The 27,260-nt window shown below is 40.0% G+C and overlaps 1 protein-coding gene across 3 annotated transcripts in view; it reads right to left on the bottom strand.

Annotated features, from left to right (window-relative positions):
- The window catches only part of LOC116907651 (microtubule-associated protein 4), a 96,167-nt gene that overhangs the window by 6,705 nt on the left and 62,202 nt on the right, over positions 1 to 27,260 (bottom strand). Inside the window, exons 3-4 of one of the 3 annotated variants that reach the window (XM_032910741.1) lie at positions 23,406 to 23,474; positions 17,672 to 20,329 (exon numbers count right to left, since the gene is read on the bottom strand). In XM_032910741.1, the coding sequence (XP_032766632.1) occupies positions 20,325 to 20,329; positions 23,406 to 23,474 (74 nt within the window). In that variant the 3' untranslated portion in view covers positions 17,672 to 20,324. Of the gene's footprint in view, positions 1 to 17,671; positions 20,333 to 23,405; positions 23,475 to 27,260 lie in introns of those variants that run through there. The other 2 variants (XM_032910740.1, XM_032910739.1) reach the window with 2 other exon arrangements.

The raw sequence follows: 27,260 nt of genomic DNA, 5'->3' as shown, positions 1-27,260 counted from the left end.
AGTGGACTGTCAACTCACCTCCACATGTGCAGCACGCACACACACAAACGCACACACGCACGCACGCACGCTCAAACGCATGGACATACCCACAGACATACGCACAACATTTAAACAAATAAGCCAATTCTAAAACTGACCAAAATATACAAAAAATTTTATTGAATTTTGGCTTTCTGGCTAAACTCAAATTTAGATTCAAAGCAAATCAAATTTAAAATCACTTAAGTCTTAAAAGCTGTATATTCTATAATCTATACAGAGGTTTTTAAAGAAGTGTAATCAACGATTCTGGAAAAAAAATAAGTTCAAGGACTTACAGTGCCTGATTTGCAAAGTTAGTATAAGTTTATTAGTAACTCCTTTTGGTACTGAGCAGACATTTAAAAGCTCTAACGCTGCCCCTGACAAAAAAATAAGCACCAAGTATTGATATTCAGAGGAGCAAGAGAAGAAAAAAGAAAAAGAAAACTCCTGTTAAGAGCAGTTAGCTAATCCTAGCACTTGGGAGGCCAAGGCAGGCAGATCTATGTGAGCTTGAGAACAGCCTCTTTTCCTGAGCTCCAGGACAGTCAGAACTCCAGGGTAAGACCTTGTCTCAAAAAGAGTCCACTAAGTCTCATCAAAGACACCAATATAATAAAAGAGTTTAGGGAGGTTTCACTGTGTGGTCTACAGTGGGCGGGATATATGTCCTGTATGTAGACAGTGTTGGCCTTGGACTTGAAGTGATCCCGCCTCCCTAACTTGCTGTAACCACAAGTGTAGCCCACCATTCCAGGATGGCAGTTTTTTCTTTTGTTAATTTTTAAAAATGTGTATAAATGTTTTGTTGGCATGTGCACCCCATGTGTGTCTAGGCAGAAGAGGTCATTTAGTTACGGAACAACATGTGAATTCTGGGAACCAAACCCAGAACAGCTACAAGAGCAACCTGACTCTTAACCACTGAGCCATCCATCTCTATAACCCATTTCAATTTTCAACAAGGGACACAGTGACAATTGGACACAGGATTTACACCATCTATACAAAGTTAACTCCATATGGATCAAAAATGTGAGCTAGGGAATTGCTGACTGGGTAAAGAACTTGGTATGCAAGCCTAGTGACCCACAAGTTTACATCCTCAAAACCCACTTTAAAAAAAAGATGGATGGATGGATGTAAAAAGTTTGCATGTCTGGAATCCCAGAGCTACCAACAGAGAAATTCAAAGCAGAGATTACCCTGACTCAAACAAGGTGAAAGGTGAGGACTAATACTGTCTTCTGACATCCTTGGTGTGACTGCATGCATGCAGACACATGCACGGAACTTAAAAGATCATAAATCTGATATAGGACTTACCTGCAGAAAGGGTTAAAATCAACTATAATTCAATTATAACTCAGTTTAATAATGGACAACTCAGGGCTGCAGAGATGGCTCAGTGGTAAAAAGCACTGTCTGCTCTTTTGGAGGTATTAATTCCCAGCAACCACATGGTGGCTCACAACCGTCTATATGGGGATCTGATGCCCTCTTCTAGCATGCAGGTGTACATGCAGATAGAGCACTCATACATAAAATAAATCCATCTTTAAAAAGAAAGAAAAGAATGGACATTTCAACACAACGTATACAAGAGATACTACAGGAGAAAACGCAGCTCACTATTATTTTCCCTTAGGGATATGCAAAGGAGTCACAATATCAGCCAGTGATCAGCTAGGGTATAATTAAATAGTATACAGCACTATTCTGGTAGACACAAGGCCCTGAATTTAATCCCAAGCACTGGGGGGAAAGAAAGGGATTGAAAGCTGGAGAGATGGTTTAGTGATAACGAACAAGAGGATACAAATTTGGTTCCCAGTACTCATGCTGGGTGGCTTATGACCACCTATATATAACTCTGTGGTCATTTGCACTCACATACAAACACTAACACTCAGGAGGCAGAGGTAGGCAGAACTGTATGCGTTCAAGAAAACCCTGGTCAAATTCCGTGCCAGTCAGAACCATATAGTAAAACCTTTTCTCATGAAATAAATTTGTAAAAATTAAAGCCTATGATCACTAATGGTGACAATACCAAAAGATTTAAATGATTTGGAAAACTTCCTGTAAAATGGGATGGGCGGTGGTGGCACAGGAGATAGTGGCAGATAGACCTGTAAGAGCCAGCCTGGTCTACAGAGTGAGTTCTAGAACAACCAGCCAAGGCTACAGAGAAACCCTATCTTAGGGAAAAAAAAAAAAAAAAAAAAAAAACAAAGTCAAACAAACCAAAGAATCTAAATGGTACAGGTAAATTGGGCAATGCTTGATGGCTTCCTTTTGTTGATTTCAACATTATTTGATCATGTTTGAGTATGAGTGAGAATGTGGCACTGTGGCATTCAGAGGACAACTTGCAGAAGTCTGTTCTTGCACCACGAGGGTCCTCGGTATTAAACTCAACCATCAAGCTTGGCAGCCAGTATTGTTGTTACCTGTGGTTGAGCGATCTTGCCAGAGTTCCTCTCATTGTTTAAATGATATCTTTATTGAGGTATAATTCATGTTAGTGAAATTTATTCTTTTTAAATGCAGGATTCGGGGAGATTGGTGTGTTGACAGGTGTGACAGGTCTTACTTTGGATCAGTTTCTTCATTCCAAAGAAAAATTCTATAACCTTCTTTTGCCCAAGTCTTACCCAGCCCCTGACATCAACTTTTTGTTTCAGTGACTTACATCAGATACTTGATATAAGAAACTGACCTCTTTCATTTACAGTAACAGTGTCAAAGTTCTGTCGTATCATAAGAACTCCTTCCTTTCTAAATCGTAAGCCACTGTGTGACTATCTCACACTTCATCTATTGCTTAGCTGAGGATTGGTTATTTTCACGACTATAAATAATCCACGAACACATAAAACCTATATTCTCTCTCAGATAGACTCCAGAAGTAGAATTGGAGGGTCACATAACAATTTCATGTGGAACCTTTTGAGGAGCTGTAAAACCTTTCTAAAATGGCCAAACACTGCTATGTAGCTGCAACAATATTATGTAATTGTCTTTATTCTCCCCATGTACCCATCAGTGCCTATCTTATTTTAGTTATCCTAGATCTGGCCTTGGTACAAAGTATTATATTCTTCTGTTGTAGATTTTTCCTTTAAAGATGATTTTTCTGGGGACTGGAGAGATGTCTCAGTGACTAAGTGTGCATACTGTTCTTGCAAAAGACTTGATATCAATTCCTATCACCCACATGGGGTGACTACCACTACCTGTAACTACAGTTCCAAAGGAATCAAACATCTCTCGCCCCTGAACACACTGAGACACATGAACACCTGTACACAAACAAAACTGAAATAAAATTAATTTTTTTCTCTCCTCTTAAACCACTTTTCCTTTGTTGTTTAGATCTATACTTCCTAATAAACATGTTAAGCATCTTTAATAAGAAACAGTATGTTTCACTGTGGCATTTTTTATACATTCACAACATTCATACATGGCTACTGTGAATTCCGAAATATCATATACACAGGTCTCTGGGTGTCTCTATTATATATGCTAACTGACCTATGGGCATCTTTTTAGCTGATAAACACAGGAAAAAGATACATACTGAATCACACACTCATGCTTTGTTTTTGCAGACTTAGTAAGAGGAGCCTCTCCCTAACTCCTCCTTCCCATATCCACATGCCTGCTGGAAAATAGTTTTGTGCACTGTGTATTAAGATGCTGAGTTCTGGGGTTGTGGATTTAGCTCAGTGGTAGAGCGCTTGCCTAGGAAGCACAAGGCCCTGGGTTCGGTCCCCAGCTCCGAAAAAAAAGAAGCAAAAAAGATGCTGAGTTCTATGCCCTGACATCTGGTTGCCATTCTGATATTGGCATGTCAAGCATCTCCGGTATTTGATTTCCAGCACCTCTGATTGGTTAATAAAGAGCTGATCAGTCAATTAGCTGAATAGAACTGGATTTCCAATGCCAGTAAGAGAGTCAAAAGAGAGACCAGAGAGGAGAAGAAAGATATAAAAACACCATGTGGAGAGACCACATGAGGTGAAGACAAGATGAGAGGTCAGCCATGAGGATACACGTGGACTAGAGAAAGTCAAGGCAGGACCAGATGGCAAACAACAGGCATGTGGCTGGGTAGAGGCAGCTCAGTTGGGTTAGAATAATTTAGCACCCGCCCAGCTTAGTGCTTGCAGATTGTTAACAAAAATACCAGGTCTCTGTGTCAATTATTGGGGACACTAATAAAATGGGGTAGAACAGGCATTGAAATGCCCTGTAGAGCAAAGGAGGGGGAACCCCTTAAGAATTACTTCTACGCATGGCACTGCAATGACTGATGCCTCAGAGTTTCTGAAGAGCATCCCATAACTCTAATACTTGTAGTCTCTTCTTTCTTTCAACATTTACTATACTAGGAAACAATTTGGTCCATAATTAACTAGTTTTATATTGGCCTTTAAAACAGTTCTCTTACTTCACATATATTAATATACAGATTCCCTATTCTCTTGAAAAAGCTAAGACAGGTAATGGAGTCTTACTCCTGACCATGGGTTCTGATCCCTAGTACTGAAAAAAACTTCTTCTAACAATTGTGCTTTTACAAGTTCTATTTGTTTGTTGTTGTTTTGGCTTGTTTGTTCATAATATCGGGCTCACTGAATTGTGCAAAATACTGTTTAAAAAATTAGTTACTATCAGAATTGCCAAAAGGAATTTGGCTGGGCATGGGGGTACACACTAATACTAGCACTAGGAAAGCAGATCTCTTGAGTTGTTGAGGCCAGTGAGTTCTAGGACAGCCAGCAATAGTAAGACACCATCTTGAGAAAAGTGGCAGGAGGACCACATGGCTTTCTTTCTAAACAGAACATTTTATGCTAATACCTCCACATTATACACCATACTTCTTGGAAACTGGTCTGCATTTAGAACAAAACTGTATGTTCAGAGATTGTTTCTACAATTCTTTAGAATGAATGTGTTTAAGGAATCCAAGGAAATTAAACAGTACACTAAAGGCCTTCATGACTGCATATATTTCTTGGTCTTTTGTAAGAAACTGTAGTTGTAACTCTGGTAAGAAACTATAGTTGTAACTTGGAGACGTGGGTACATTTTCCTCACACTTTCTGGAGAAGCCACACTCAAGTGTGATTAGTGGGCTACATCTTTCCAGAAGAGAACTACAGCACAACCCAAAGCAGCTCTCGGGAGCCTCATTCAGAACAAACAGCATCTAGATGTCAGCATTATTAATGAGCAGCTTTAACAGAAACTCACTCCCACATCTTCAGCAGTTGCTGCTGACCTAGATTTTGTTCTTAAAACTCAACTAAGCAGGCAAACTCCCCTGCAGGGACAACAGCATTCAGCCTAATTAAAAAAGAAGAAGACGACAGAACCTTGCTCTACAGTCCAGGCTGGTCTCTACTAGACACCCTGATTCAATACTGGTTGAGATTATAGATTTTTATAGTATAATTGTAATTAAGAGCCTATTTTAGTAAAAGAATAAAAAAATTAAACTGGAAACAATAATTCAATTTACCTGAGAAAATAGAAATTACCTTATCCCCATCATTAGTCACCTTTAGAAACCTTGGTTTTTCCACCAAAGTAGACTGGTAGGGGTCCAGTAAGATGGCTTTAATAGACTAGGCACTTGGAGAACAACCCTGGTGACCTAACTGGGTAGAGTTCCAGACTTAAAGGGAGAAGAGAACTGACTCGATAAAGCTGTCATCTGACTTGCAGACATGCCGTGACACTCATAAACCAACCCCATGTACTCACAATAGTAACACTAAAGCTGTTTACAAAGTGGCCCAAAGAGGAACCTGGTGGTTGAGAGTGCTTAGTCTCGTCCACAGGACCCAGGTTCAGTTCCCCTATGGCAGCTCACTACCGTCTGGGTAGGGGTCTGATGTCCTCTTCTAATCTCCAAGGGCACTACATGCATGTAGTGCACATATATACACCCAGGCAAAAAAACTCATATGCATAAAATAAAAATAGAATTACAAAATAGAAAATAATAGATGGCAGGGGGCAATTTCCATGAAACTGAGCATTTCCCAGAAAAAGCAAGCAGCTAAATTTTAGTAAATACCAATTAGTCAATTATCCCATCTTTGTATCAAAGTCATAATTCTGTATGATAGCATCAGGCTCGAGAGTATTATTTTATTTTACTTTTGGTTTTTTGAATCAAGATGTTCTTATTTATCCCTGGCTGTCCTGCAGCTACCTCTAGACCAGGCTGGCTTCTGTTAGAATAAAGGTGTATGCCACAATGTCTAGCTTAGACCCTGGACTTAATATAATAGCATAAAATTTTCACTGCTATGGTCTTAAACACACATTACAAATAACCTTTAAGAAATTACTACTTGTCAAGCTCCATAATGCATACTCCATACTACAAATCATACTCCATAATCTAATATTCCATCTACCAAGTATTTACATGTATGAAAACAGACTCCCTTCATGTACAACCCAAACAACAACATTGGATGACAGACTGCATATAGCACCACCATTTCCGTTACTTGGGACCTAACTGGTATCCAGAAAATGGTGTTAAACAAGTAACTACAATCAACTGGAATTTCCAAGGAAATCTATCATTTGGAGATTGCCGACTGGCAGTCTGTGAGCTGCCTCTCCAAAGGCAGATAAACTCTTGTTTAGATAGCATTTATTGTCTTTGTCTCTCTTTGGTTTTTGGCAGTGACCACATATTCTGTGGACTTAATCCATGAACACAAAAATGCCTTTAAACTTCTGATAGTCCCAATGATACTTTCCAGGTGCTGGAATGACATATCTGTGCCACCGTACCAGGGTTACGTGATCTTAGGGATCAAAGCCTGGCCTCCTGCATGCAAGGCTAGCACTCTGCTGCTACTTTCTGGCCCTTCTTTCAGGTTTTTCTTAGAAATACAATATACTGAATAAGATTCTCTTCATTAAAAAACAAAAAACATAGAGCTGGAGAGATGGCTCAGCAGTGAAGAGCTCTGGCTGCTCTTCTAGAGGACCGGAGTTCAATTCCCAGCAACCACATGGTGGCTCACAACCACGTGTAATGGGATCTGATGCCCTTTTTAGGCATGCAAGTGTACATGCAGATAGAGCACTAATATGCATTAAATAAATACACCTTACTATGACACTATTACACAAGAGGATTTACATTAAACTAGGCTGATTCATTACATAACTTAAATCTGTCAGTTCATACAGTGTAAAAGATGGAAGAATAAAAGTAGTAACTGCAATCAGGTCAGGAAAGCAGGCCACATAAGCCAGCACTGTCATCTCTGACATGATGTATAGCCTTCTTAACTAGAAGAAAATAGTAACTAGCTATTTTTTTTTACAGACAAAATAGATAAAATATTTCCTTAATGTACCAGTGATTCAAAATGAACCCCATTTCTATTCTTACATTCCATTAAGCAGGTTATATGTTAATTATTAAGTGAGGGAAGAAGTTAACAGGACTTAGTATATAAAGTCAAAATTCATCTGTGGTAACCACATGTGAACATTAAACTTTATTTTTGTACATGCCCCATTTTTCAATGGCTGCGATTATTTCTAACAGTGTATTCGAAACAACTATTGACAATCAGCCATCTGTGCTCTACAACAACAAAACCCCTACTCTCAACAGTGGGGCAAACTGTCCGATGTCTCACTAGAAGAGTTTACTAGAGGAGGTAGAGGCAGAGGCAGGCAGATCTCTGTGAACTGCTGAGCCTAGCCTGTCTACATAGTCACAGGAAAGCTAAGGTTGCACAGTCTAAATATGAAAAACTCTGGAACTCCACTGGACCAAAACTCAAGTATGGAATTAATAGCCAAATATTAACCCTCTTGTTTCTTGTCATCTCAGACTCTGCTATGTCAGTGTGTCAGCTAAGGACAGGCTTGGTTTTTCACCCCTTTCCCATCCCTTCTTTCTGGTACAGAGCTGGCCTTGTGGCCTGATAGTCTGACCAGTAAAGATGTATTCAGCCAGGTGGGCTGTGGGGTTTATTTAATTAAAAAAAGAAAAAGGAAAAACAACAACAACAAACAAACAAAAAAACCCAAAGAGACCTTTAATCCTAGCACTTGGGTGGCAAAGGTAGGTGTGGTTTGTGTGTATGCCTATGAGTCGGAGGCCAGCCTCATCTCCAAAGAGACTTCCAAGTAAACCAGGTTAGTGAGACCCACACAAGTAGGTCTGGTCACTCTCAGCTCACTATGTAGCCAAGGATGGTTTTGAACTTCTGATCCTCCTGTCTCTACCTCCCAGGGCCTCCTGCTGAGCTATGGTCCCCAGTCCTGTCTTTAATTTCTGTACATATTGCTTTCCTACTACAGAACAACTGAGCTAAAGCAAGAATTCCAGATGATAAATTTCTGCTCCTTGCTCTAGGAGTGTGCAATAAGACATCACTGTATGCCACACATACTTGATACACAGTACTGCGTCTTTCACACACACTAATTGTAATCCTACCCCACTACACCTGCTCCTGAAGCTCGTCTTTGTGGCTCTGGGAATTGAACCAAGGGCCCAGCTCATTACACTCCAAGTCTTTCTCAGATAAAAGTCCAGGCAAATACATACCAAGTCTTAAAAAGATAGGTCAATTAATTAGTCCACTAACAGGTGATCATTTTTCCTTAAATGTAATGTAAGCCAGGTCTAATGACACACGGGACTTTTAAGGTAGCTCTAAGACCAAATTCAGATCAACATATATTACATATGAACTCTTAAGGCCAGCTTGTCTGAAAATGAAATAAAATAGAATAGAATAGAATAAAATAAAGAAGTCATCTCTTGGGGTTGGGGATTTAGCTCAGTGGTAGAGCGCTTGCCTAGCAAGCACAAGGCCCTGGGTTCGGTCCCCAGCTCCGAAGGGGGGGGGGGAAAAGTCATTTCTTGACCGTTCTGAATTTATCTGGGGGAGAGGGGAGAACAACTTACAGGAAACAGTTATCCTCCTTCACCACCTCCAGTTTGGGAATGAACTCAGGGCATCAGGCTTCAGGCTTGGCAGTAAAATCTTTTCCTGCTGAGCCATCTCAAAGGCCCTGAGGATCTTCTTGAATACCATCCTCCTGCCTCCACCTCCCACATCCCGAGATTATCATGCCCATCTTCTTTCTGTTGGCTTGTAGTGGCTAGCAACTGCCTAACTGTAAGAGATAAAATATGACCTTGTAGTCCAGTCTCTCAATCTGACCTGCATGTTAACCAATCTACCCACCTCTAGCTAGGCAGGAATAGTACCCACCTACTATCAAGTAGAAACAGACTGAATTCAAGCAATCTCAGAAAATGACTAAGTTATACAGCAGAGGACTCAAACTGCTGTCTTCTTTTCCTTCCTCTTCAACCCTTGCTAGTGGCCTCTCCAGAGTTTCAATGGCCAACTGATTGAGGAAGGAAAAAACATTATACAGCATTCCCAAAGTGGGACGCTAAATCAATAATGCCCTACTCATAGGGCACTGACTTTCTCTAGGATCTAGAGTGCTTGCTTAACAGATCTACACAGTTGGTAGGCTGGGCTGACTGTAATGGTAGTGTGTGGACCACAAACAGTCTTCTCCCACAGACATCTTATACTTCACCTAAGCCAGCAAATACCCACAGAATATACCAACAAGACGACCAATTATGCCCCCTTTCCTCAGGTGGAACCAGCTAACCACCTGGTCAGTGAGTGAGTGTCAAACTGGACGCCTTTCAAAAGGCGAGATGAACTTTACACGAGAGAGAATGCCCAAATCAAAATCTTGACAGCTCACAGGCCCCTGTTTCTAAACAAGTATGGGATGGACATTTTAACAGCAAAGAATTGCAGAGTGGAGCTCATGTTTGTGAGATTCGCCAGTTTCGATCTATCCTACCCCCTAAAAGGCTTAATTTAGAACCAGAACTACTTACTGTTCCGTTAGGAGCCAACACTCTGAAGGAAGTATTGATGTACTGAATCAGAAACCTTACGTGGTGTCTTCCCTACTGCCAGAATACATACATTTAGAATCAAGGAGATAGGTAGGTGGGTTCATTCACTTATTTGTTTATGCATAGGCTTGAAATCGCAGGGCCTCACATGTGCTAACCACACACGCTAACTCTGAGCCCTATCTAAGCCCTTCTAGAACCTAATATTCCATGAGAAGAATGCTGTTTCACCTTGTCCAATGACTTCTACTAATCTGGATGTTTTAGTTTCCAAAAAGGAAATAACATCTACCAGCCTGCACAATTAATGATGCAATTAAATTAGAAGACACAAGTAGTTTCCAATTTGGTCAACTGGGACTCTTTATGCCACTGAACCGATAGGCAGAACCTATGGACTGAAATGACTAGGTCCAATTAATTGTAAAAATGTCGCTATATAACGAGGAAAACAAGGGCTCCTCTGAAGCAACTTTTCACACTTTCTTCCCAAAAACAGCAGAAAACTACAAGAACCAAACCTAGGCTCGACTAGGGAATGAAAGTTTGAGTCATTTCACTAGATAAAGAAATTCAACTAGTTCAAGTTCTGCCTGGAGAAAGGAAAGTGTAAAATTGGTGATTTAGAAAGCCAAGGCACAGTGGTACACATGTTTAACCCCAGCATTTAGGAGGAAGAGTGGGTAGATCTCTATGAGTTTGAGACCAGCATGATCTATATAGCAAAACCACAGGCCAGTAAAAAAAGGTCAGTCACCGATATCAACAATGGCCTTGTGACTTATTAATTACACAAATGAGAACTGCACATCAGGTTCTTTCCTGTTTGTTTTTTCAGAAAGAGTCCTTTTATGCCCTCTTGCTTGTCCTGTAACTATCTATGGAGACCATGCAATACAGGCTTCAAATTCAGGGAGGCCTGCCACCACCTCCTTAATCTGGGATTACATTAAGCGTTCCTCCAGCTAGAAATTATGATAGTTTTGGTTTGGGGAAATATTTTTGGGAAATATATCTCAGGCTAGCCTCAAATTTGCTATATAGCAGAGGATAGCCCTAATCATTCTACTAGCACCACACCACCACTTCCACAGTAGGAATAAAGGTTTGGGCTACCTTAGCCAGGTTTGTTTGAGATGGGGTTTCATGTATATCGCGGGCTTGATCCTATAAACTTGCTATGTAGCCAAAGATGACCTTGAACTCCTGATCCTACTGCCTCCACCCTATGTGCTGGAATTACAGAGTTACCTAACCTAGTTTGTATATGTACTATTTTCTTCCCATTTTATGAATTACTGAATATTAATTTATGAGCTTAGCATGGTGGTTCATGATAGTAATCTCATCAGCATGTAGAAAGCAGACACAGGAGGATGGCTAGCCTGGCCTGTACAGCAAGCACAGTACCAGGTTTACAGAGCTACACAGCCAGATTCTGTATAGCTCAGTTGGTTAAGTACTTACCAAGCATAGACAAAAGTCCTAGGTTTAGTCCTCAATACCAAACAAAACAGATGAGGTAATGCATATCTATGGTGCTAACTCTCGGGGTAAAGTGGCAGGAAACCAAGGTCATTTAGGCTACAGAAGACCCTGTATTTAAAAATACAGAGAGCAGGAGAGCTGGTAAAAGTACTCTCAAGCTTGATGACTTAAATTCAAATCCTAGGCTCCACATCTTATAGGAGAGAACCAACTCCTGCAGGCTGTCTTCTGACCTACCAATGTACAACCCATCCCCATGTACACAAGAGAGACGTAAAAGGAAATTATATGTTTAAAGATTATCAGACTCACCAAGACACACAACTTTAAAACCAGCACTGGGGGAAAAGGCAGAGGCAGGCAGGTCTCTGTGAGTTCTAGGACAGCCAGGGCTACACCGAGAAACCCTGTCTCAAAAAACCAAATCAGTCCTTGAGCAAGTGAGACGCTGCCTGCTGCCTGCAGAGTGAGCATCTCCTCACTTTAGGGAAAGGTCAGAGCTTTCTCATCGTGTAAGGCAGCAGTAACCCACTACTCATTTCACTGTCACGTCACTTGGTCTAATTCAGGAGACCAAGAGTTTAGATGTATGTATAAAAGAGCATCCAAAAGCTAAGTGGCCAAAAAGGTAGACTGCCATCCATTTACTTACCAGATCATGTTAACATTACCTTTGGCAGCTGTTAAGCACACAGAGTACACTGAGAAAGGTACCTCTTTTTTTTCCCCTCATCTTTTATTAAAAACTCAATCACAGGACAGTATTTGGAAAACACTGGCCTGTCTTGATTCCTGTGTGTTTTCTATTCTCTTCCTTCCATAGAGTTCTTCTGGTTTGAAGAACACCAAGGAGCACTACCTTTGATAAAAAGTTTTGGTAAGCACCACTGTGAGCATCTTCATAGGACATTTCAGCCGGTATTCCACTTGTTAGCAACCTATTGCCTGAAGGAACCCAGCAAGATCAATGAAGCCAACTAAACATAGAGGACTAGAGATATGGTCAGAGGAGTGACGACAAAAAAAACCCCAACAGTAGCCATGTGCAGTACCACACCAGATAAACTTTTAAACTTCTGTGAACTGCAGAACTGTTTGGTGCCTTCAGAGGCCAAAGGAGGGCACAACGTCCTCAGGAACTATAGTTACAGCCAGTTGTAAGCCACCGTGTGGATGCTGGGATCAAACCTGAGTCTCTTGGAAGAGCAGCCAGTGCTCTTCTGAGCCAATTCTCCAGTCCCCCACGTTGGATATTTATAAGAATACACACTGAAGGAAGCAAGCAGAAGCAAACAAGGAAACTAATTCAGGAGACCAAGATGTAAGAAGGGGTCAAGCTCTACCTGCTTTTTTATGTGGGTGAGAGGATGACAGATGTTTCAGCCTGCTTGCTTGCTAAAAGGGCAATTTGTTTATAATGAGATAGGAAGCAGGTATTTTTTTTGCACATGTTAAGGGAAGGATAATGAGTTCAGTTTAGGACATCTTCAACTAGATGTGAGTTCTCCATCTAAATGGCAATTTCAATTTCTAATCTTCATGGGGGTTATATTTGTCCTTATAAAAATATTCCATGACTGTCTCACACTTAAATAGCATTTACATATTTATGTATTTCTCTCTACAACTTTATTTTGCAAAACTAAAATTCTGTATCCAAACACTAACTCCCCAGTTCCTAGGAACTGCTATTTTATTTCCCATTTCTACAAACTTGACTCTTCTAGGTAGCTGATATAAATGTTATCTTATAGGATTTGTTTTCTGGGATTGGCCTATTTTCTTTGAAATGTTAAGGATCTTAACGTATGATCTGGAGTATTCCAGGCAAGCATCTCTTCAACATTCCCCAGCACTTAATCGGGCCCTTTTCCATTAATATTCAGTCTCATTGTTCATCAATGCTGTAGCCATATCACAAGTCATAACTACATTTTATTCATTCACGCCTGTGTTGATGGGACAACTCGGTTGCTTCCACCTTGCTTGGATAATGTAAACAGGACACCAATAAATATGGGTAAACCAATGTCTGCTCTATTCAAGTCCCTACTCTTAATTTTGTTGGTAAAATATCTCTAAGTTAGATGGACTTTCTTCATATTTTATTCTTGAGGTAAGGTCTCACTATGTAGCCCAGGCTAACCTCAATTTCAGTAGAATCTTGCTGCCTCAGATCCCTAGGTATTTTAATACAAACTCAAATTTTTTTTGAGGCAGGATCTTAAATATGCTTGGCTAGTCACAAACTCAGTATGTAGCCAAGCCAAAGATGATCTTTTTTTTTTTTTGGTTCTTTTTTTCGGAGCTGGGGACCGAACCCAGGGCCTTGCGCTTCCTAGGCAAGCGCTCTACCACTGAGCTAAATCCCCAACCCCGCCAAAGATGATCTTTAACTCTGTGCTATACCCTAGCCCCCACAAATAACAACCATCTGCCTCCCCCACCACAGTATTTCTTACAGGTTTTTTATTTATATTTATATTTTTTTATATTTATATTTTTATTTACATATTTTTAAGAGCTCCATCTCCCTCTGCGTCAGCTGGGATTGAAGGCATGTACTAACATGCCTAGCTGAATCACCTCTGTTTTGAAAATCTGTAGCCCAGACCAGCTTCAAACTTCCCATAACCTATGTGCTGTGAGCAACTGGCACAAATCCACTTTTAACTAGTTCTTGTATATGGTATAAAAGTATAACAAGTTGATATTTATTTTTATTTATGTATATTGGTATTTTGTCTGCATATATGTGAGGAGGCCAATAGAAGACAGCACATTTCCCTGGAACTAGAGTTATAGATGGGTGTAAGCCAGCAAGTATGTGTTGAGTTTTGAACCTTGAACCTCTGGAAGAGCAGTCAATGCTCTTAATTGCTGAGCCATTTCTCCAGTCCCATAACAATTCTTTATATACGAATATCTAGTTTTCATAACACCATCTGTTGAAAAGGCTATAACTGATCCTTGTCCAACCAAAACCATCTCACAATATGTAACAAAGATTTATGTCTTGCCTTCCTGTTCTACTCTTTATTTCAGCACCACATTCATTAGGTTTTCTTACCCTGACTTAACTCACAGTCCTCTTGCTTCCCCCACCCAAGCACACTGGGATTACAGAGATGTAGTATTGCCATACCTGGCACCTGAGGGTCACTTAGTTAGCACATATAGGAAGTTTGAAAACTTTCAACCTTGTTCTTTTTTTCAATATTGTCTTTGCCAATCAGGGTCACTCTTTAGGATTTATGTGAAATTTCATCATTAGATTTTCTGTCCTTGCCAAAAAGATGACTATTTTGAGGGCTGTTATTTCTAAAATGACATAAACCTTCTGACATTCCACTGCCCTTTGGAAGCTACCTTCAGAGCCGCACTCAGCACTGCTGTGCGTCCTCCTTATCCAGGCCCCACCACATGTTGAAATTGGTGTTGTTGGTGATGGTTGGGGTGTGTTTGTATGAAGACTGGAAAAACCTCAAATATCAAGAACGCCCCCTGCCAGGAGTGATGGACAGCACAAATAATTTGAGAAGCAGAAGAGGTGGGTTGTGAGTTCAAGGCCAGCGTAGTCTACATAGTGAGTTCCAGGATAGTCAAACAAGAGTTGCATAGCATGACCCTGTCTCCAAAACAAAAAGCTTTCTACCTCCTTTGAAACAATGGCCTAGAGTCCATCAATTAAGCTGGCTGATGAGTGAGTTCCAGGAATATGCCTGTCGCCTATGAAAAATTGTCTTCAGAGAAGAGGAGGCTCAAAAGCTTTGGGAAGTTAAAAGTCTTACATGTAGGAGGACAAAAACTTCAAAGATTGATGAAGATGGAGACTCTAACCAGCCATGGTGCAGAAAAAAGACACAATGGGAGCTGCCCACCACTTGCAAGGTTGGGAGTTTCCAGAGCCGCATTGGAGTGGGCTTTGCAGTGGTGCAGCCACTTTCGACTTATTCCTGCTCCGTGTAAATAACCCCTAACCCGTTGGTAATTCCAATACAACACTTAGTGGACACTGGTACAATAATTACCTCAGTCTGTTATGAGCTTCCTTATTGGGTGAAGACGTGTGTGTGTGTGTGTGTGTGTGTGTGTGTGTGTGTGTGTGTGTGTGTGTGTGTGTGTGTGTGTGTTTCCTCTACCCAGGAAAAGTCGGTCATACAATTCCTCCACATCCAGCTTTTTACATGGGTACTGGGGACTGACCTCAGGTTTTCAAACTTGTGAGACAAGCATGTTGGCTCACATGGTGGCTCACAACCATCTGTAATGAGATCTGGTGCCCTCTCCTGGTGTATCTTAAGACCTTTACAGTGAACCCATATAGATAAAATAAATTTTAAAAATCTCCATTAAAGAAAAAAGGAAAGGAAAGAAAGGAAACCATGAGCCTGCTGGTGATGTACTCCTTTAATCCTAGCACTCAAGAGACAGAGGCAGGTCAATCTCTATTAAGTTCAAGGCAGCCTGGTGTGCAGAGTGAATACCAGTAAATTCACGGTTACACAAAGAACCCTGTCTCAAAAAAAACCTAAATAAATCAATAAGGAAGGAAGACTACCACAACTTTATAAAGCATTGATTGGTATCTCTCCGTATAGTTGGCTTATATGTAGGGGTTGAGGGAAGAAAACATAAAAAAAAAAAAAAAAGAACTGAATCTCTAAGATTTGTGAGGAAGAAAGAAAAATAAGGAGGGCTTACTATGTAAATATTTCAGATTATAATATTAGGATTACATATTTGAACTTCATTTGTGACATGTCAGTTCATGGACTGGTTGTAGAACCGTTCATATTAAAGTCATTTTTATGTTAAACTTGTTTATCCAATGTGGCAGGAGACAGCAAAAACCACACAGTACAACTTCAGTGTTAGAATATTCAAACATAGGAGTTACACTATTTTGAGGTTGGTATAATCTTCAGGGTGGATAACATATCACTGAAAAATTATCACAATGAAATCTACACACATGCACACCTAAATAAATATACATGTACATTCATATCAACACACACACACACACACACACACACACACACGAATTTTTAAAGAAATACATACTCATTCCAATTACAATAAAAATAGCCAGCAATACTGAAGGAAAATAAACTTTTACATTTTGACTAGAATACTCTCCAGCCTCCTACTGTCACCATATTATCATGGTAAATTAGAAGGAAGAAGGAAATCATAGGCAGGTTTCAGTTCCTGCAGGAATTGCTCCTGCAAGGTATGGTGGCATGCACTGTAATCCCATCAGAGCAGGATGAGGCAGAAGAGCTGTGCATCAGGGCGGCCTGAACTGTACATGAGTATCAGACCAGACTCTGCACAGTTGTCCAGACCCTTTCTCAAACATCATCATCATCTCTGCCATCACAAGTGACTTTTATGTGAAATGTACCCATAAAATAGTAAGGACTATCAAATAGTCTTTAGGTTATTCGAAGTCTACATTGAGAGCAAGTATGGTGACATATGCTTGTAGCTTTAGCACTGGGGAAGAGAAGCCAACAGTATCAACAGAAACTCAAAGCTATCCAGGGCTACATAGTTAATTCCTCTCTCAAAACAAAATGAAAATCTACAATGAACTTTTCTTTTTCTGCCCCATTTTGAGTCAAGATCTTGCTATGTGTGCCAGGATGGCTTGCAGTTCCAAATCTTCCAGCTTCGGCTTCCTAAGTCCTTGGAATTACAAGCAAATAGCACCATCCTTGGACTCCTTTCTTCTTCCTTTCAGTCAGCATATTACATTTACAAACTTACCTATTATACAGATACAGCATTCCAGATTCTACACTTTATTAATGTCACTATATTAAATATTACTAAACATAACACATTTTATTAAATAAGCCCAGAATATATTCCAAGAATATTGTGGATATACATTTTTATAATATGGTACTATAAACTAATTAACAATACGCCCTAGACACTGCCTTTTAGAAAAGGCTTTTACCATTCTGCCAACTCAGCAGGTGATATAACTATCACGGTCACTCGAGCTTTGCGCTGCTCAGACCTGAAAAACGGAGTGTTTAAGTGGAAATGCCTGACAGAAGTCCATGCAGTTACAGAATTGTTACGGATGGGATCCAGAGCTTTGTTAGACTGATGACTCAGACCTACCTCAAAGCACCTTAGTTATATACTTCAATAATTAAGACCCCAGCCAAAATCCAGTAATTTGGTGTTAATGTATGTTTATTAGTTTAATTCATTTAGCACAATGACACAATAAGATGTCCCAATATACAAACTGTTTAAAGTCTAAAGTCACAAAAAATACAAATGAAACTATAAATTTGTAAAATTAAATAGATATGACTAAATAGACTTCTATATCTTCATTATTGGGTGAGGCAGGGGTAAAGGGAGAAAATGAGAATCACATTTAAGTAGAGAGGCCCCGTCTAGTATGTGACTGTCACAGTAACAGCACTTTTTCATTTTTCAAGGGACAGATTACTTCCTAAGTAGCTATATATGAAACATTTTCTTATTACCATCAAAATAAAATATCCAAATGTAACAGTTGGAGATAGCAAACTATATTAAATTTCATCTGGCTATTAGAAAAATGAGAACATTTATAGAAACTCATAAAACACATTAAAATATTTTAAACAAAATAAATATGGCAAATGGAAACAAACGTGGAATAAATCAATGTCTACCATGAAGTTTGTGTGTTTATTGTCTGTACCTATCTGTCACAAAAGCTACAGAGACTGGATTTTTAAAAAAAAAAAAAAAAGCAACAAACACACCAGACAGGATTTTAGTAGCAATGGTACTGTTATTTTTAAAAAGTTCCCTGGCCAACTCCGTTGCCCCCAATAAGAGAACATTTTGGAGGATAAGCGATGAAGCCTCAGCCCCTGTCTAGACCTTCAGAGGGAACAGACTCCAGCCTTCTGATGCCATTCCGGAAGGCAATGCTTTTTCAATTGCTGGCACTGCAAGAACTTTCCTAAATCTTCAAGTCATTCTGATTTTACCTTGGAAAAGTACTGGGTGGGAGTGGGCGGTGGTGGTGGTGTGTTTTTGAGACAAGGTTTCACACAGCCTTAAACTCACTGCATAGCTCAGACTGGCTTCCTTACTTCTGAAAATTCTTGACTATTTTTTACCCGAATCTTGAAATCTCAGGTATAAGTGACTACACCCAGGTTTCAAAAGTAGTTTTATGTCAGAAGATCAAAGCCAATATGATCTGTAACTTTCCTCAAATATAGTGTAAGCTATTTCTTTTGATCTCTAATAAGCAGTACCTTGGGGGCTGAAATAACTTCTGTAACCAAAAGGACAGAAATAAAAAGCATGTGCCACACTCTGGTTCTTACATCAGAATTCCCATCTCTAATACGGCCTGGGATTTATGCTCTACTCCTAAAAACCCAAATAAAGCTTGACCAAAGGTCCCCACTACTTATCCTAATGGTTCTGGCTTTTATGATATTTTATCTAATTTTACTTATTTCTTTGGAAAAATGAACAAAAAGTACCAATGAAACAACATAAATTTTCATTTCATGGTACAGGACTTTACACACAGGATTTCATATATGATCCAACAATGCTATTGGAATGTTGCAGAAAAAAGCACTCTGGAGCTCAAACAGCCTTTAATCCTAAACATACTTTGGGAGTAATCAGACAATTTCTCTAGAAGCCAGGCATAGTGACACCTACTATAGTTCAGCTAGTAAAAGTAATGTTTCAAGGCCAACCTGAGTGACACAGTAAAAATGTGGGCTATGGGTCAGAGGTCTGTGTCCAGGGCTTGTGTGCAGGCGGCCTCAGAATGGCTGTTCTAGGAGCTCTCTAGGCTGGCAGTGCTTCTGTTATTTAGGAGACATTGTGTTTCATCCTGTCACTGCCTGCTGCACTACTGCAGGGGTCAAAACATTACAACTGTGTTCAGGTTTAACTTCCCAACGATATTTTATGATTATGTTCAAAATATAACTGGTTATTAAAAAAAAAGAATCAATACACAATAATTGTGTTGTCAAATTTTCAGAAGAATCTAAGACAAATGGGTAATATAGTTTATGATTAAAAAAAAAAGAAAACAATTTGGCCCACCATGCAAGCAGCAAAGACACTGGAGAAAAAAAAAAGAAAAGAAAAGAAAAAGACTTGAGTGTCACTGTGCAGCCCTGGCCAGCTGGAACCCAGAGATCAGTCAGCCTTTGAATGCTGACTAAAGTTACTCACCACAACACCCAGCACAAGTAGCAATTTCATTCAGAGAAATAATTTTTCAACTCGAAAACATTAATTCAGATTTTAGAAAGGTGGAGAGAGACACTGGTGGCCTGAAAGCCTAACCTTTGTTAAAAGCAAGCTCACAGAGGGAAATGGGAGGGGCAGGAGAGGGGAATTCACTGCAGCTCGGTGGCCTCAACCCTTTATGAAAGCACATATTCTCATTTAGTTTTTACAGTATGCTGATTCACATTGAGTATGCAAAAAAAGGACAAGGCCAACAAAAAAATGTAAAAATGATAAAATGAATCTAAAAGAGAACAATGAAAAGAAATGACATTTGATGACCTTTATAAAAATACTAAAAGTAAAAGAATTCACTTTGCACATTGTGCTCACAAAGGGAAAGGAGGCTCCATCAAGCCCTGCGGAACACAAGAGGCAGGTTGCTTGCTCAGGCATCAGCAGAAATAGGCCCCGAAGAACTACCCTCAGCTTCTTCTACATGGTGTCCAGGAAGGAAAAGCAAAGCTGCAAAATGCTGAAGGTTTTAGGAGTGTAACGGTGCTTAGGAAAGATCACTGGTCTGGTGTTGCAGCAGCCCCAGTGTTGAGAGACAACTCTAGTCTTCTAGGAGGAGAAAAATAGAAAGGGAGGAAGAAACAGGAAGGGGAAGGAAAGGGCGGAAAAGCACAGGTCATTAGTAAACAGCAAGTTCAATACAGCAAGATGCTCATAAGCTCCACTATGATTAGTGGGGCTGCTCTTCTCTCAGCTCTACAGACAACTTTGAGGAAAACTGAGAGAGGAGTTTTTAGTTAGAGCACTGAGCCAGATGCTCTCATTAGTGATGGCCAAATGAGAAAGTCACAACATGCTCCCCCAAACATGCATACTCTATTTCTTCCCTCCTCCAATGGAGTCTGTATACTCATAAAACACCTGGTTTTAAAAACAGTTATTAAAGAGGCCAACATCAAAACCCAAACAATCCAGATATGAACACTGAGTTATTATTCAAAAGCAGAAAGACCTGTTATTGTACCAGTGGGCAAGTCACTAAAGAGCTGGGTTCCCCTTTGTCATCAGAAAACTCTTGATTAACATGTATATGTGTATTAAAACTGTATGTGTGTATTGGCTGCACAGTCCAGCCCAACTCACTGTATTGTTAAGAATCTTTATTTGAGACACTAAGTCTCAGGGCTGAAGAAACGGGCTCAGTGGCTAAGAGCTCTTCCTGCTTTTCCAGAGCAGCATCTGATTGCCAGCACCCACATCAGATGATTGACAGCTGCCTGTAACTGCAGCTCTATCTCCTCACACCCCAACATACACATTTAAAACAAACAAACAAAGCAACAACAACAACAAAAAAAAAAACCCATTAAGAATCATGCTGGAACAGTTTAGCCTAGATTCAACAGCTGTCCCTTCCTGTGTAAAACAACACCCACTTGTTTCAAACAGCTACTCAGAGAGTTCTCCTCCACCCTTCCCTCTTCCTTAACTTAATATGCTTCTTTGCTCTGTTTTGTTAAAAAAATTCACCCTTGTTTTTTAATTTGTGTACAAATGTTGTGTAGTGTGTGTGAGCATGAGAGAGACAGAGAGAGAGAGAGAGAGAGAGAGAGAGAGAGAGAGAGAGAGAGAAAAGGGGGGAGAAGGGAGAGAAAGGAGGGAGGAGAGAGAGAGAGAGAGAGAGAGAGAGAGAGAGAGAGAGAGAGAGAGAGAGAGAGAGAGAACGAAAGAACCCTAAGGCCAGAGGCGGACTCCCTGGAGCTGAGGTGACAGTTGTTCCCATCCAACAATAACCTACTGAAAAAATTAAACCCAGGGCCCTACAAGGGCAACACAGCTCTTAACCACTGAGCTCTCTCTTCATTCCTGGCTTGGTTTTCTGACAAAGGGACTAGTTAGTCTAAACTAGCCTGCCAAGTATTAGAATTACAGGTCTGATGAGACACCATACCTAGCTAAATGCACTCATGTTTAAGCCACTTTTTCTTTAACCAAAGGAATATTTGCAAGTCCTATCTTTCCTTTCATAGAGGAGCAGAAACACATGAACGTACAAATGTCGAAATAAAAAGCCAATTCACAATAACATCAGCCTTGTACTTGTTCATAGTTTTCCAAATACAGTATTTATGAGTAAGAGTTAATCTAATGGAATAGAACTTACATTTAAAAAAAAATAGAACCTAGATTCCAATTACTTTGAGTCATACTGATATATAATTTCTTTTTTAGTGAGTGATTCTAGAAGTTGAACCTAGGATCTCATACATGTTAGGCTAGTAACTCTATCACTAAACTACATCCCTGGGTCTTTTATTGTGAAATAAGGTCTTAATAAATTATCCAGGCTGGCCTACCCCCAAGACCACTCTACAGAAAAGGCCTCAAAACTTAGGCCTCGCACTTGTGCCTCTGCCTCCCAAATATCTGAGGTCGGCCCAGGCTACTAGATTCATCTTACAACATTCCCTAAAGTTAGAAAACAGTCAAGAGCTGGAGATGCCTCAGCAGTTAAGAGTACTTGTGGCTCTTGAAGAGGAGCTGAGTTCTGTTCCCAGCACCCACATGGTAGCTCACAACCATCTGTAACTCCACCTCTAAGGGATCCGATACGTTCTTCTGGCCTTCTCAGGCTCCCACACACATGTATACTCATGCAAGCACATACATATAACAAATTAAAAAGCAAATAAAAAAGATACATTTTAAAGAACTTGCTATTACTTAAAAAAAGGCTTTTGGAAAGATTTAGAAGTGAACAACTCTATAGTGGTTAAACAGAAGACTTTTCATGGTTCAAGCATAAAAAATTAAAACAAGTACATTTTGTGCTTGCCTCCAATATACTGCCATGAATCAAAATGCTGCACCCCAGAGTTAAGAGAGTTTTCTTATACAAAGAAACATGTACTCTCCTTGAGTGCTAAAAGCCAAACTCATTTGGGTCAGCAGTGTCAGGCTGATCACAACTGCAGATGAATGCAGTTCTTTACAGGAACACAATGCATGGCTCTCCCACGGGCCCCTAAGAAAAATCTTATAGAACACAGCATGACCCATGTGCACAAACTCCCACTATAGCTCTGGCAATTTTGTTCATGATAAACATAGCAAGGGTGAAGGGGTAGGAGGCTCGTGTTGTTTGTGAGGTAAAACTCTAAAGGAACTCAGTGCTGAAAGACTACCAGAGCCTTAGTCTGGACTAGAAGTTAAAGCAGAAACAAATCCCAAAGCAACAGTTAATTGGAAAGATAAAGGAAGAGAAAAAAATTAAAGACAAAACACAAAGCAAACCATTCTATTTATGGTTGTGGGTTCCGTAATACTGGCTTTTGAAGAAACCAAGTGCAGAGAGCCCATTCAGGTTGGAGACTCCCTATCAGGGTGCAGGGAGCAGACAAAGGCCTCTTTGCAGGAAGCGATAGAGCTTTTGGAAACTGTTAGAGTTCCTTTAAGGTTCGTCCAGTTCTTGTGTGGCTTACTTCCAATAAACATTTGAAGACTATGAAAACAAACTTGTTTCTCTCTATTGTTGAGAGATGCCGTGGGTTTAAACATAACCAACGAGAGCAGCAATATTCTCAGAAATAACATGTACTTTCATTTATAAAACTCCAAAGGTGCTTGTCAAGGTGTTCACTATGGAAACTTTCACATTTGAGGAATTCTAGAGACCTCTTACCTGTAGTGTTATTCCCCTCCACTCCGTGATCACCATTAGCTAGAAGTGTTGGTTTAGAAGATGGGATATCTGCAAAATTCACAAAGAATAATTACTAATTGTGACACAAAGAAAAAACTGACTATGGAAATTGTATTACTTTGTAGTACTAGCAGTCCAGAGCAAATTTTTGTCAATCTTTCATAAAAGTGAACACATTAACTCCAGTCCCACTCCTATCTTCAGTACTATCACAAGACATGCCTTTCATTTTCTCTTTTTTTAAATTTATTTATTTTATGTACATGAGAGTTTTGACTGTATATGGTGTGTGTGTGTGTGTGTGTGTGTGTGTGTGTGTGTGTGTGTGTGTGTGTGTGTGTGTGTTGCCCAAGAAAGGAGATGGATCTCCAGAAGCCAATGAATATGTATAAAGCCACCCCAATGTCAATATTGGAAACCAAACCCAGGGCTAATCTACACCAAGAACAGGTCTTAGACACAGAGCCCTCTTTTCACCCTGAAAAAGTTCTAAATGGGTTTGTTTGTTGGTTGTTTGGTTGTTTGGTTGTTGGAGGTGGGTGGGGGTTGGGGATTGAGACAGGGTTTCTCTGTGTACCCTTGGCTATCCTGGAACTCACTCTCTAACCTCAATCTACTTGCCTTGGGATCAAAGGTGTGGAACAAGTGGTTTTGCTCTATAAATTGTCAAAGATTACTAACAGATTCTATTAAAAAAAGAAAAAACCGGGGCTGGGGATTTAGCTCAGTGGTAGAGCGCTTACCTAGGAAGCGCAAGGCCCTGGGTTCGGTCCCAGCTCAAAAAAAAAAGAACCAAAAAAAAAAAAAAAAAAAAAAAAAAAAAAAAAAAAACCAATCTTCAAAGTGCTTCAGGTTAAATAATCATGTTTCTTTCACTTGGAATGATCCAGGGACTTTGAGCGCTCCACCAATAGAAGCTTCAGAACACCATCATTACTCCTGGACAAAAGACTCCTCTGCCCTATTTTTTTATATAACCCAGGTCAGCCACAAGCTTGTTTGTATAATATATATGAAGTCTATATAAAACAAGACATGGTGGTCCACTTAGAATATGTGGGAGGAGAATTATTAAATTCATGACCTTCTTCAACCATAAATTAAGTGTTCTGGCAGCACCAGTAAAAAACAACAACAAAAAAACAAAAACCCCACAGACTAAGGAACATGGTGTGGTGGCAACAGCTGTAATCTTAGTGCTGGGGGGCAGGAGTGAGAGTTGGGGGTACCCCTGGGGCCTGCTGACTATCCAATTTAGTCAATCAACAAGCTCTAGGTTCAGTGGGAGACCTGCTAAGGAAAAGGAAAAAGGCAAAGAGGATTTAAAAGGTACACAACATATTCCTCTGGCTTCCACATGCTCATAAGCCGTGGGCATGCATGCATGCATGTGCACACAGACATAAAATCTTAATAAGATCTTATTTACAGCTGCACCAAATAGAAAAACCATTTTGGGAGTCATACATTTTCTGAAAGGCTAGAATTAGCATTTCAGCAATCTTCAGAGTTTTCCTGCTGACTAAAGTTTCCAATCCCACGATCTTTTCCCATAGTTTTCCTTTCAGAATGTTTTTCACTCTGGAGAGAGGGAGCAGTAACTGCTTATAACATACAAAGATCGATGCATTTCATGGATTCTTTTGCCTCTGAGAGGGTTCTCAAGAGGGTTCAGGCAAGACAGGCAATACAGGAATCTCAAAGAGTGGTGTCTTTAAGCCTCTGGAATATTTTATTTCAGGAAAATGGCACAGCCATACTATCTGGTAGCTAGTCAGACCATTCACAGTCTTGGAGGTCACAGGGAATGAACTCCTCCCTCATGACCAGCTTTGGACACCCTCTCCCTGGTTACACACTAATATTAAGAAAGGGAAAATCTTCAGAGTACTTTTCATGAATCCTTTTCACAGAAAGGGAAAATCAAGAAGCTACACTATTAAAGTACAAACACAAGCTTCTCCTATGGAAGGTAACAAATGTAGTTGAGCTCTTCCATGTCCAGAGCAGACATCTTTGATAATGATTTTAATTGAAAAGGCTGTCCTGTAACCTCAGAGGAGCAAGAGAAGCAAGGTATAACAGGGTGGAAATTAGAAAAGAGAGAAGACAAGTTCCATTAAATACGTATACATAACATGTGCCCTGCTCATCCTTCACAGAATGTACTGTCCTTTTCCAAAGTGATGCCAGATATGTTCCACCCCACACTTGGCAGAAAGCCCTTTTCCTCAAACAATCAGCACTTAAGATTCATCAGCCCTAGCTTAAGAAAGAGTACATATTTTTTAAAAATCTGTCTTGGTTTAAAATGTAAATTATTTAAAAAATGGGAAATTACAAAAATTGGTTCTTTTTTGGCCATGAAAGTGGTGAAACTACAATCTAATCTGGTAATAGCTACTGTGACTAAAGGGTAGGAAAACAGAAAATCTCATTTAAATAATTGAAATAAAACTTCTGAATAGTCAGGCAATTATCAATTGAAAAATACTAATTTGCCACTCTATTATCAGTATTAATTCATGAAAGAAAATAAAACATAAAATATAAAGAGTGCTATGACATTATTTAAAATAGTGAATGCCTGTGAAAAGATACACCATAGAATACCACTGAGAAGCCAGAACATGGGCAAAGAGGAAGAAGGGTGGGAAGAAGGCTAATGATAGAGAGCAGCTAAGCACTGTGGACACATGCATTCTCATCCTCCAGCTCTCTCTCCCTCCCTCCCTCCGTCCCTCCCTCCCTCCCCACTCTCAATCAGAAAAAATGAACGTAGCATCACTAGCAAAAGCTGCAGGAAAGGATAGGACACAGAAAGACTTTTACAAAATCCACAGATAAGCACATTAAAAATTTAAATGAGGATAAAGAGAACTTGCGTGTTGTATAGATGTTTATCACCTGTCCATAAAAAGCCTATGGCCTATGCTTTAGGCAGGAAATAGAGTAATTAAAAATAAACCCTGGAGGGTTGGGGATTTAGCTCAGTGGTAGAGCGCTTGCCTAGCAACCGCAAGGCCCTGGGTTCGGTCCCCAGCTCCGAAAAAGAGAAAAAAAAAATAAAATAAACCCTGGGCTGGAGAGATGGCTCAGCGGTTAAGAGCACCCGACTACTCTTCCAAAGGTCCTGAGTTCAATTCCCAGCAACCACATGGTGGCTCACAACCATCTGTAAAGAGATCTGATGCCCTCTTCTGGTGTGTCTGAAGACAGCTACAGTGTACTTATATATAATAAATGAATAAATCTTTTAAAAAAATAAATAAATAAACCTTGAAAAGTAATTAACAGCCTCCAGTGATCTAGAAATTATGACAATATGCAGCCAATGAAAATAAACAGAAACATACAAAGAAACACAGGCTGAATGTGGCACAGATGATTAGTACTTCAGTGAAGAGCAAAGCTGGAAAGTTTGGACCTTCTCCACATTAGTCAACTTTCACTCCTAATACAGTACAGTCTCCTGTCGGCTCCCAAATCAAAGTACACAGTGGAAACCATGTTGGAAAAGGAATCCCACTAGTGACATATGATTAAGTACAACTAGAGTCACACCCAAGATTATCCACCAACACTCTATGGTAAAACTGTCACATACCTGCCAAAGGCAGGCATAGGAAGAGCTATCCATCACAGCATCTCTCTAACAAGGCTTCTAATAAAAAGCCAAGGAAAAGGCAACAAAGAGAACCAGTACCACCTAGGCAAACCATGCAAAACATAGCTAGTTGAGCAATCTGAACTATAACCCCAGGCCAAATAAGAGTTCTATAAAAGACATACTTCCCTCAGAGAGACAACTAGGAAACAAAAGTGTAGAGAGAA

Source organism: Rattus rattus, chromosome 8 (genome assembly GCF_011064425.1).
Source record: "Rattus rattus isolate New Zealand chromosome 8, Rrattus_CSIRO_v1, whole genome shotgun sequence".
In the NCBI taxonomy this organism is placed as follows: domain Eukaryota; kingdom Metazoa; phylum Chordata; class Mammalia; order Rodentia; family Muridae; genus Rattus; species Rattus rattus.
Note: the sequence above shows the minus strand (reverse complement) of the source record. Positions and strands in the feature narration are given on the sequence as shown.